Here is a 12,133-nt window from a genome sequence, read left to right as displayed (position 1 = left end):
GCTTTGTCAGTCTTACAGTTCTTATGCAGTGAGTTAGGGTTTTTTCTGCCCCTACACTACATGTTAACAGTGAGGTGGATTGATTCCTTTTTAATGTTAAGGGTTAAGACCATATGTATAGTACAGTGCAGTTGTCAGAAAGTAAAACTCTCAGAAGTAAGGAACCTACAACACTTTTTGAAAAATGTGCAATGTTTGAAGGAGAATCATTATACTGGAATACATTTTGTTGATTTAATTTAATCTCAAAGCATATCTTTTCGGCTAATTACCTATTTGAGAAACATCTACTGGGGTGCTTATTCTAACAGAATGTGCTTTCATTTTATTAAGGTTTATATCATATAAATAATTACATTTTATAAAATTATAGATTTAGCTGGATGGAGTGGAGTATTATTTGGTCTTGTCCAATGGCAGTTAACTTCAGTATGGCCTTCCAATGAAAAAAAAAAGGAAAACAAATTCCCAAGCTCTGCTCTAACTCTTATATCCGCATAATACAGTTCAATCAGTGTTGACACTTTGTTATAATTGAATGTGCTTTGGACAAACTAAAGTATAAAAAATGTTTTCTATTTTTACAGCATTGCTCGGAAAAATTTTATCAAAGAGCGTGTCAAAATCTTCTTATATAATCAGAAGGTGGCTTATGGTGATTTTATTACCACAGAGTTTGATGATGACGACTTAAAAACTCATGTAAAAAGTTTAGCTTTATGTGATACAGATTTAAACATCAGAGAAAGACAGGTATATATTTATATTTCTTATTTTCATATTTTTTTAAAATATGTAATTAATGTAGTAATTAAATATAGAAATCTTTTATATATTTTTCTAGTTTTATGTTGACTGCATTCAGAAGGTAGTTGATTCTACTTATATTTATGAGTTGGGTTTGGGTTTTCATTGTTCAAAAGGGTCAGTCTACCTAGCTGTAAATAAATAAATATTTAAAACTTTTTTTTAAAAATCATGTGAGATTAATTGTAAACAAAGATTGAACCTGTTTTTGTTTTGAGATATAGTAATATTATCCATTGGTAGTACAGATTTTTCAAAAATCTCTCATTATTTAAAGTTCTAAGCCTGATTAATACTTTTGTGCTGTATTCACTGAAGTGTGTGTGTGTGTGTTTGGGGGGAACTAACTCAATTAGTCTTCCAAAATGCCTTCACACCAAATTAAATGTTTATTCATCTTTAATATATTTTCTGTTTGAAAGTTAAAGATCAGGTCCTATAACCATTTTCATTTGATATACTGCTAAAAAATTGTAGTTAGAGTGATAACAAGAAAAGATATGAGTAAAAGCAAGTGAAGCCAATGGGAGACAGTTCTGGGAGACTTTTCAGAAGAGAATCAGTGACAATGATAAGAGTAGTAGTTGATTATATTGAATACTGAAGAAACAATTAGTTAAGTTCTGAAGAGTAGAGGATGTTTTATCAGTGCAAGAGACACAAAGAAAATATAGGAAGTGTAGTCACTATGGGTTTGCTTTTCCTGCACTTAGTTTTGAATAGGTTTTGTGCACATGTGTAGTGGATGCACCATCTCTGATATTCAATTAACTCCTACTTTTTAAAATTCACCTTAATATCAAACCTCACTTTATCAAAATGAGATATTAAATGAAAATTACAAAAAAGTATTAGCTTGATTCATTTGTTTTCTCTCTTAAATAATATAGATCTTGTATTTTGTACTCTTATATATTTCAGAGTATTGACTTACAGAGCAACAATTTGAAAGTGCATGTTTTCCATTTACATGAAGATGGTCCCTCAGATGAAGATCTTGGAGATGATAGTAATTGTAGTGTTGCACAGATTTGGAACTTGCCTAGTTTAACCTTCTATAACATGTGGGATTTTCTAGTATTTGATGAAGATATAAAGGCTCATGTAAGAAATTTATTGATTATTCAAGAAAATTACTCATTCACTACAAAATATTTCCTTTCATTTTAACCCTGTTAGTTATTTTCCTTTCCTTAACTTTGTATTGCTTTTAAATATGATAAAAGAAGGATTCCATATAATTTGTAGATTAAATTATCTAACATTCTAATTCATAAATTTTTGTATTTCATCATTGTTGGATTTATGTCTATTTTTTTCCAAGGACTGGATGAGTGGATTCACAAGATCTTCATCCATCTTGATTCTACATCATCTTTTTGGCAAAGCTCAATATTTCCAAATCTGACTTGTTCTTTCCAAGAAATCTTTTACTACACATTCCTTTAAATGTAACAATGAGCATCTATTTGTATTACCTGTTCAATCCAATCTGTTGTCTCAACTGCATACATTTACCAGTTCCTTTGATGTTTAATGTCTTTTCCAACATACTTCAATTCAACCTTCTTCATAAGTTAACATGACACATTCAGTGTACCATTCTTAACTTGTTCTCTTCTGACCACTGCATCTACATTGTCAAGCCTTCAAAAAGAAATCCTGTGTTTTAGTTAAGTTTATAGTTTTAAGAATTCACATTCTGCTGTAAATGTACAAATGCTTAAGATCACAAAGTGATATACATACTGGCATGACTGTGTGATTAATAAGTTCACATAATTTTGAGTTCAGTCCACTGTGCAACACTTTGGTTAAGTGTCCATTACATATAACTTCTTGAATAAAATGTTCCATAAGATTTCATGCTTCCATAGAAAGATATTAAAAAACTGTATTTGATAATCCTTTATTGCAAAATTGCATATTTTAAGAATAGGTTATTTAAATAACAGCATAAAAAGACTAGTATTACAAAATTTTAGTTTAATTTGATTTTATATTTTATGCAAGAGACTTATAACACAGAGAAAAATTGGTCATTTCTCCAGGACAACCTGCTGAAAGCTATAGATTAGATTTGTGGTAGGGTTAAGGTCTCAACCAAAAGGTAAGTGATAGGGTTATGCTATAGTATTGTACATAGGGCTATAAAAGATAAGAGACAAGCTTGATCAGACAAAGAAAGTGGATTGCAAAAACAAAAATATATCAAATTGCCAGACATCAAGTATACTTAGAAAGGGGAACAACAGAAAGAAAGAAGTTTGCACATATTCTGTGTCATGAGAATCAGAGGGGCAAGGCATTCAGACTAACAAGGCAGTGTACTAGAGAGAATCAAAATGTTTTCAAGGCAATAAGAGCACACTTGCTCTCAATAAAGCTGTAGAACAGACATGGAAGTGTTACTATGAGAAGCTGCTGAATGTGGAGAATGTATGAAAGTGAGTCTACTCGTGTGGATCCAACAGACATAGAGAAACATGACGGTAACAGTAATCTGTCTCACCACCCACCTACCCACTAATAAGGACTGACAGATGAGGAAATAGACTGCTTTTCTGAGGCCCTCTTTTAAATCTACCAATCAAGTGAACATGCATGAAAACTAGATACACTTCATATTCTCCAGGAAAGGGTGTAGGCAATTTGTGAATATCAAGTCCTCCAGTAAAGAATTTCTACTCAACATAGGCTAGAAATAAATGATATCAGAATAAGACCTAGATGAACTCAGAGGCACAAGACAACATGGAAAAAGAAAGTATGGAATTTGAAAGGCTTCTTGATAAGATTTGAATTCAAGGAAGTATTTTTGATGCATATGACAATAAGGAGGCAAAGGAGATATAACATACTATGTATACAATAAAGGACAATTGAAAGATTTTAATGCAAGTCAGTGAGCAAGATCTGTAAATGGAACAAGGTTCCAGCCAGATTGGTGGTGGAATGATACAGTTGATAGAGCTATAAAGACTAAAGACAAAGACAGTCCTGGAAAGATTAGAAGGTGAGAAAGCAAAGAACAATGTCAAGTAGCTAGAAGTTGGACATCAGATTTACGTAGCATGAAGAGAGCTGAAAGTAAGAAGTTTGCCTATGCTCTGCAAGATGTTCAGAAGTATGGAATATTTTAGATAGCTAAGGAATGTATCAGTGCAAATGAAGATATCATTAAGAAAAAGTATGTACAGAATGACAGCTGCACACTTATTGAGAAGAAAGGACTTGAACATATTGAATGAGGATAATGTTTAACAGAATGAGGGACCAGCTATTGAAGTTGATAACCATGTGTGCAGAACTACAATTAAAGATTTGAAGGCAGAGAAAGCAATTGGACCAACAGCTAGTCACTCAATCGAGTCATATAAAGTAGCATCATAGCCTGTGACTGGTCTAGTATTATAATAAACTGTTACAAAGGCAAAGGAGAAGCTCTAGAAAGATGCAACTGCAGCAAAATTAAATGATGTACCAAATCATGAAAGTAACAAAAGGTACAGCATAACTGATTAGGAAGATAATTAGTTTAAATGAGATAACCTCTTAAGAGTGAGATGAGTACAGACACGCCATTATTTTTGGGTAAGGGCATACCATTATTTTTGATCTGGAGTCTTTTGACAGAGTTTCACACACTATAATCAGGTGATTACTAAGTAAACTATATATAAATGAATGGCTGGTGAGAACTGTGCAAGCTATGTACAGAGGTGCCATTAGAAAAGTGAGTTTTTGCAATGTTTTCATTGAGGAATTTAGTGTGCAGGCGTATGTCCATCAATGTTCAATTCTCAGCCCACTCCTGTTGTTATAGTTCTTCAGGCTATAAAAACATTTAAACCAGTTGTCCATGGGAACTGCTGTATACTAATGACCCAATTTTCATAGCTGAAGCTGTGAAAGATTGAAAGAAATTCCAAATATAGAAGTAAAACCTAGAATTGAGAGGTTGCAACATAAACTTAGCAAAGACAAAAGTTTTATTTAGCAGGCAAGAAGACTGAACTCCAGTGCCATTTGGGAAACAGTCATACTCAATATAAAGAAAAAGAGTTGGTAAGAATTTCATACATTGTACTCAATGTCAACTATGGGTACATAAGAGGTGTAGTGGGCTCAAAAGCAGGGTGACAGATGAGGAAGACTTTAATTGTTGTGTATGCACAGGAGAATATAGTAGTATGATGACTCTTGAAATAAATTTTTTCAAATCTTTGGAATAATTCTAAGAAGTAGTTGATTGTTTCTGCTGTCTAAGTGACTTAATTAACAGTGAAGCTGAGTGTTCCAAAAGCATAGTAGACAATAAGAGTTGGGTGGAAAATTTTCAAGGAGCAACAAGAAGATTCTCAAACCAATAAGAAAATGTGTACATGGTTGACTGACCTGTTAGATACAGCCATATTTCCTCTAATCCCTTCTACTGTGTTAGACAAGAACACTTTGGATAATGTAGCTCTGGATTTCCCACACATAAGTAAAAGATGGGATGGTCATGGGCAGAATACCTTTGATCTTATATCTACTCAGTGTCAATCTAGGATTAAGTCTCCATAGCAATAAGGATTCTTGTGTACAATCTTGCATAGTAATGCAAAGTAAACATTAAATGCAGAGGATGTGCAAAGGTTGGAAAGGAAGAAGACCAGCATGTTTCACTGGATGTGTACTGTTAGGGTGCATGAACGATAGAGTACAAATGAACTGAGAGAAAAACTAAGTATTAGTGGTAAGCAAGAGAGAAGACAATATTGGTATGGACATGTGATGCATATGGAGGAAGACAGTTGGGTAAAGAAATGCCAAGTGATCCACCATTGGAAGGAACCTGCAAAATGAGAAAACATGAAAAGTGTTAAAGGATTATCTCAAGAGGCTAAGCCTCATGAAGGTGATGACAAAAGATCTTAATGTGTGGCAAAACTCTTTGTTGTAGAAGGTCCACCTAACCCATGCAAACATGGAAAAACCAACATAAATTTTATGGTGGTGATTATTTAGTGAACCCAAAACAAAACTTTAATTTGGTACTAGTAATTATTTACTATCTGGTTACCATTACCTTGTTTTTCTTTCTTTCAACCAGCTTTTGAATTATGCTATGACTACACTTCTCTTCTCTGATAATAAAGTCAACAGTAATATAATCTCCTGGAATCGAGTAATTCTTCTGCATGGTAAGCTCAGTTTCTGAAATTTACTATTATATAATTCTCTTTTTCTCTCTCATTGTAAGATGCTGAGAGATTTGAATGCTGTTTGAACAAATGTCTTGTCAGTTGTTCTTTAGCCTCAAGTGATCCCAGTGATCAAGCAGACTTGTAATCAAAAGTGTTCCAGTTGCGACCATCCTGTTCTATTATTTTTTTAATATGTTAAGGTGTGATTCAGGAGAGATTTGGTTGCTATTTCTAGCTAATTTGTTGTTGTTACTGCATCTTTGTATGACAATTCCACTAAGTAATGTTTCCTCTAGAAAAAGTTCTTTGGTAAAACAGATTAAGGAAAACAATTCTAAATAAATAAAATATAAAGTAATGGATTTGTTAGATTGATATCAAACAAAATAGGGATTCCTATGAAACCCCAATATGCTAAAAATATCAGCCAAGTACCTTCAGCTTGTACCCTTCTTTCTTAGTAAAAAAAGCATATTGGATAATGCAGTTCATTATCATCATCATTTAACATCCATTTTCCATGCTGGCATGGGTTGGACAGTTTGACTGGAGCTGGTAACACCGGGGGCCACGCCAGACTACATTGTCTGTTTGGTATGGTTTCTATGGTTGGATGCCCTTTCTAATACTGAGCTAGTCACAACTTGACTGCCTTTTATCATAGGTCTCTTTGGCCAGGGATCATCTAAGGTTGAACAACAACAATTATGAGATTAAAATGCAACAGTGTAAACAGCATAATCATGACTTGAAACCATACTCACAGCCATACTCTTGGATTATGGACAAACCATAGTTGCTTCTGTTTGTGCACTTGTTTGACATCTGACTAATAGGTTTTATTCATATCTAATCTATTGAGTAATAGTAAAACAGTTGCCTTGATAAAGAACTGTAGTTGCTTGACCTCCTTGAAATAGTAACCTAATTTTCCTCAAATCACACACCATCTTATAAAAAGTGAAGAACATATTGAATAATGTAGTCTTAGATATACTCTAGGATTAAACAAGTGCCCCAATAAAGACCATTTCGCTTTTGCTAGCATGGAAAATGTCAGTGAAACATTGAAAAGAAAGCTTAAGAATCATCATCGTAGATGCAGGCATGGGTGTGTGGTAAGAAGCTTGCTTCCTAACTACATGGTCTTGGATTCAGTCCCACTGCATGGCACCTTGGACAAGTGTCTTCTACTGTATGCTCAGGCCAACCAAAGCCTTGATAGACAGAATCTGGAAGAAGCTTGTCGCATATATCTTTGTGTGTGTGTCTTTGTGTTTGTTCCTGCCGCTGCTTGACAACTAGTGTTGGTGTGTTTATGTTCCTGTAAATTAGCAGTCTGGCAAAAGAGACCAATAGAATAAGTTCCAGGTATAATTAAATAAGTACTGGGGTCAATTCATTTGACTAAGAATTCTTTAAGGTGGTGTTACCAGTGCCGGTGGCATGTAAGAGAACCTTCCGTTTCGCGACAGTTGCCAGCGCCACCCCGACTGGCCTCGTGCCGGTGGCACGTAAAAAGCACCATCCGTTCGTGTCCGTTGCCAGCCTCGCCTGGCCCTCGTGCCGGTGGCACATAAAAAGCACCATCCGTTCGTGGCCGTTTGCCAGCTCTGTCTGGCACCTGTGCGGGTGGCACGTAAAAAGTACCCACTACACTCACGGAGTGGTTGGCGTTAGGAAGGGCATCCAGCCGTAGAAACACTGCCAGATTTGACTGGGCCTGATGAAACCTTCTGGCTTCACAGACCCCAGTAGAACCGTCCAACCCATGCTAGCATGGAAAACGGACGCTAAACGATGATGATGATGATGGTGCCCCAGCATGGCTGCAGTTTAATGGCATAAACAAGTAAAAGATAAAAGATCATCTGTTAATGTCCATCTTCCAAAGACCGCAGTATGCTCCAGTGTCTACTTTAGCATGAGTTCTGCAGCTGGATATTTTTTTAATGCCTAACACTTTACAGAGTATATGGGGTGCTTTTTTTTGTGACACCACCACTAGTGGGATTGTCATGTGACTTATAAGATTAAAACTCCCATTGACTGAGTGAGGTTACTCTAGAAGGAGGAGCAGCTTTATACTGAGAGATGTGAGGTAGCATTCAGATTATTCAGTCAAATGTAATGCTTATTTACTGAAATCATTTTGTTTTAATTATGCATTATCTTGTAGTTCTGAGATTTCAGTGATGTGATTGTTTGTTTTTAGACTGACATTGTAGGGTAGGTGTAAGAGCCCAAATCCAGCTAGTTTAAACATAAAACAGGTAGAATATTTGAACCTGATATGGCCAGTTTGAATGCTAAAGGGTTAAAGTATGAAAGAAGAGGCCAGAACAGGTTTCTTACATTAGGAAACCTGTTTTGTTCTGCCCATTATAAATTGAAACAAATGTACTGTTTCGATTTATCTTTCATCGACCATATGGATTTTAAAGAATATTTTATCTTTTTGAGGAGATTTGGTTTTCTTCATCATACATCACCAAACCACTCAAATTGTTTCGTGATCTACTACCAGTTCTTTTCTTTCTGCTTTTTATTTCTCTGTCAACAGACAAGTGAAGTTTATTCTTTTGCCCTCAGCATAAAATTGCAGTAATGATGAGATGCAATCACACTACTTTTAAACCCAAGAGACTGTCCTTTTATCTACTTGACCATCATGATTCTTTGTTAAAGAATAAAGTTTATTGTTAATTTTCATTGATATTATATGTTCTAGGACCACCAGGAACTGGGAAAACTTCTCTGTGTAAAGCTCTGGCACAGAAAATATCTATTCAACTATCCGACCGCTATAGTTACGGCACATTAATAGAACTTAACAGTCATGGATTGTTTTCTAAGTGGTTTTCAGAAGTAAGATTATTTCTCATCTTAATTTCATTCTTTATATTGTTATAAATTTGATAAAACAATTTAATATATTTACTCCTTTTTATCCTTAGCTTTATATTTTTTTCCTCGATGACAAAATTTTAATTTGTTGACAACAAATAAATTGCCACTATATCATTTAATTATCTAAAGTAATTCACATTGCATTTCCTTCTAACTGTTAATAATTATATAATTTAATTATCTTTACTTATTCTGATTGTATCACCTTGTTTTAGAAATTGTATTCCAATGTCATTTTTTATGTTCTTTTTTAATCTATTTGAGTTCATTCAGTTATTTGTGTATGTTTGGATGTGAGTTTATCTTTGAGTTTCTTTAATATGAAATAGAGGCACATGCATGGCTGTGTGGTTAAGAAGCTTGTTTCCTAGCCATGTTATGTTGGGTTCAGTACCATTGCCCAGTACCTTAGGATAGTATCTTCTACTATAGCCCCCAAGCTAATCAAAATCTTGTGAGTGGATTTAGTAAATGGAAAATGAAAGAAGCCCATCATATATGTGTGTTTTTTTGTGTGTGTGTGTGTGTGTTGTGTGATTGTTATAAATGAGCATCATCATATGAATGTGGTTGTTCATTTCCAATCTTTCATGTAAAACATATCTATCTATGGAAAAATATTACTTTGCTTGGAGACAGGTGAGATTTGTTGGCAGGAAGGGCCATCCAGCTGTAATCATCATCATTATCATACATCTGTTTTCCATGCTGGCATACGTTGGATTGTTTGATAGGAGCTGGCAAGGCCAGGAGCTGCACAAGGTTCTATTGTCTGTTTTGGCATGGTTTCTACAGCTGGATGCCATTCCTAATGCCAACAATTTTACAGGGTGTACTTTTTACATAGCACCAACACCAACAGGGTTACCAAGTACCTTACAAGACAAAAAACCCTCAACTGGAAGGGGGCAGTAGTAGTGAGGGGATGTGGCTTTGTGCTAGTTGAGAGATTGAAAGTATAGGTGTCTAGCTGTAGAGTAGATACATTGATTTCCCATTTGGAAAAAATAAAGGGGAGTAAGTTAGGAAGATGAAGAGAGCAATAGTGAGAGAGAGAGATGATGGCAAAAATGTATTGGGACATGTCATCAAGGGACTGTGGGGATGGTGAGAATAGGTGAGGTGACATTGAGGGTGAATGTTAAATGAGGATGATGAAACTATGTTAGTAGGCTATGTTAATCAGTCTACAATTAAAATCTTAATCATCTGATGAAAAATCAAGAAGGTACTCAAGTTCATACTAACCTATGAACTGAAGTATAACACCTTTATAAATTAAAGTACATCTTTATCATAAAATATTTCCATTACATTGTATGCATTAATACTGGGGGGGTACAGCCGTTCCTAGCTATATTCATTAATTTTGGTACCATTTGTTCATTAGAACAAAGATGAATTTTTCGTTACACATATGATTTCAGTTACGCATGACTTCCACTTTCATATCACCGTAACTATATAAATTATTTTGTGGTGTCTGGGGAGAGTCATTCTCTTTTAGTGCCCTATAATTTGATACACTCACTAGTAAAATTTCCACTCATTTACTTATTTATTTTTCTAAAATTTTCGTTGCGTCTTGCAACCTTTTCAATAGTAATTAACTCTGTCCATTATTCAAGCTGCATTATTTTTGTCTGTGAGCACATACACATGTATGTATGCATTCATGCAAGTGTGTGTATGCTTATGTATATATGTGTGTACGCTTGTAGGTATTCTGCATATTCATATGTTTGTGTATTCGTGTTTGTGTGTTCATGTGTGTGTGTGTATACTTCTGTCTGAGTGTGTGTGTATGGGTTTTTGTGACTATGTACTGTGTCTGTATGTATGGATGTGCATCTCCATATGTGTGGATGTGTGTCTGCATATGTGTCCTTGTATGAAGTGTGTGTGTATATGGTCGTGTGTTTTAGTCTTTGTGTGTGTATGTATGATTCTGTTCATATAACCTATGTACCTATCCGTGTATATGTCTGTTTACTTTCATATCCATATGCATACATACATGTGCATACACATATACACACACAAAATCATCTACATAACAGCCCACTAACTATTCTACCTGTATATAAATGTAAAATGTGGGTATGGGAGTGTGATTATCTACTATGTATATTTCCTATTTAGTACTGGGGATGTTTCATTTATATTTGTATTTATATACAACTAGAATAGTTAGTGGGTTGATATGTAGATAGATGTGTGTGTATGTGTAAATGTATATGCACATGTATGTAAGTATATGGATATGAAAGTAAACAGAGAGACATATAGATGGACAGGTAAAGAGGTTATATGAACAGACAAGCATACATACACACACATACACAAATGACTGAAACACATGACCATACACACACACACTTCACACAAGGATACATATGGAGACACACATCCGCACACATAGTGATATACATACAGACACAATACATAGTCACAAAAACCCATACGTACGCATAACACATACCAAGACAAAAGAGTCAGTCCTCTCTTGCTTATGTTGTTGTTGTTTTAGTGGTGGTGGTGTGCATATAAAAGAGGGTGATAGAGATATTATGATGGGGGAAACATTGTGATAAGAGCATGAGGCTATTAGAGGAAAGAGTAATGAATGAAAGAGAAACCATTAGACAGTTATATTTTGGTTAGTGATGAGGAGATTGAGTACAAAAGTAGTGGCAATGGCCTGATGAGGGTAATTTGGTTGCTATTCCTAGCAAGTTGAGCAGATGTGTGGGACTTCCCTAATGTTGATTCATTGAGATATTTTTGTATCTGTTTTTTTTTTATCCTCTTCTTCCCATCAAAAAGTATAAAGTCATTTGCTGATTAAATCTTGAGAACCTAATATATCTGTTATTCAAACTGACATTGTTTCTTTCACTTATAGAGTGGTAAACTTGTTGTAAAGTTGTTTGAGAAAATTGAAGAGATAATTATTGACAATGAAGCTTTGGTATTTGTATTAATAGATGAAGTAAGTACTTTTTTATTTGATGTACATTCAATAAATGCTTTGAAACTTAATCAAAAAGTTAAATTAAAGCTTCTTGACATCATATTTATGGTGCTTAAAGTGTGTATGTATGTGTGTGTGTACTCATCTTCAATAATAGTTGTTGAGTTGTTAATGGTGGTCCACTGACCAGGTGAAAGGTTGGTAGTTCATAGCCTGTCACCAATACAATATTGTATTTGTGTAGAAACTC

The 12,133-nt window shown here is 34.7% G+C and overlaps 1 protein-coding gene across 3 annotated transcripts in view; it reads left to right on the top strand.

Moving 5' to 3' along the window:
- The window catches only part of LOC115209412 (pachytene checkpoint protein 2 homolog), a 28,875-nt gene that overhangs the window by 5,482 nt on the left and 11,260 nt on the right, over nt 1–12,133 (top strand). For all 3 annotated transcript variants that reach the window (XM_036501284.1, XM_036501283.1, XM_029777821.2), the window contains 5 exons: nt 588–753; nt 1,729–1,911; nt 5,906–5,996; nt 8,731–8,867; nt 11,815–11,901. In XM_036501284.1, coding sequence (XP_036357177.1) covers nt 588–753; nt 1,729–1,911; nt 5,906–5,996; nt 8,731–8,867; nt 11,815–11,901 — 664 coding nt within the window. The remainder of the gene's footprint in view (nt 1–587; nt 754–1,728; nt 1,912–5,905; nt 5,997–8,730; nt 8,868–11,814; nt 11,902–12,133) is intronic.

The sequence above is a fragment of the Octopus sinensis genome, linkage group LG3 (genome assembly GCF_006345805.1).
Source record: "Octopus sinensis linkage group LG3, ASM634580v1, whole genome shotgun sequence".
In the NCBI taxonomy this organism is placed as follows: Eukaryota; Metazoa; Mollusca; class Cephalopoda; order Octopoda; family Octopodidae; genus Octopus; species Octopus sinensis.
Note: the sequence above shows the minus strand (reverse complement) of the source record. Positions and strands in the feature narration are given on the sequence as shown.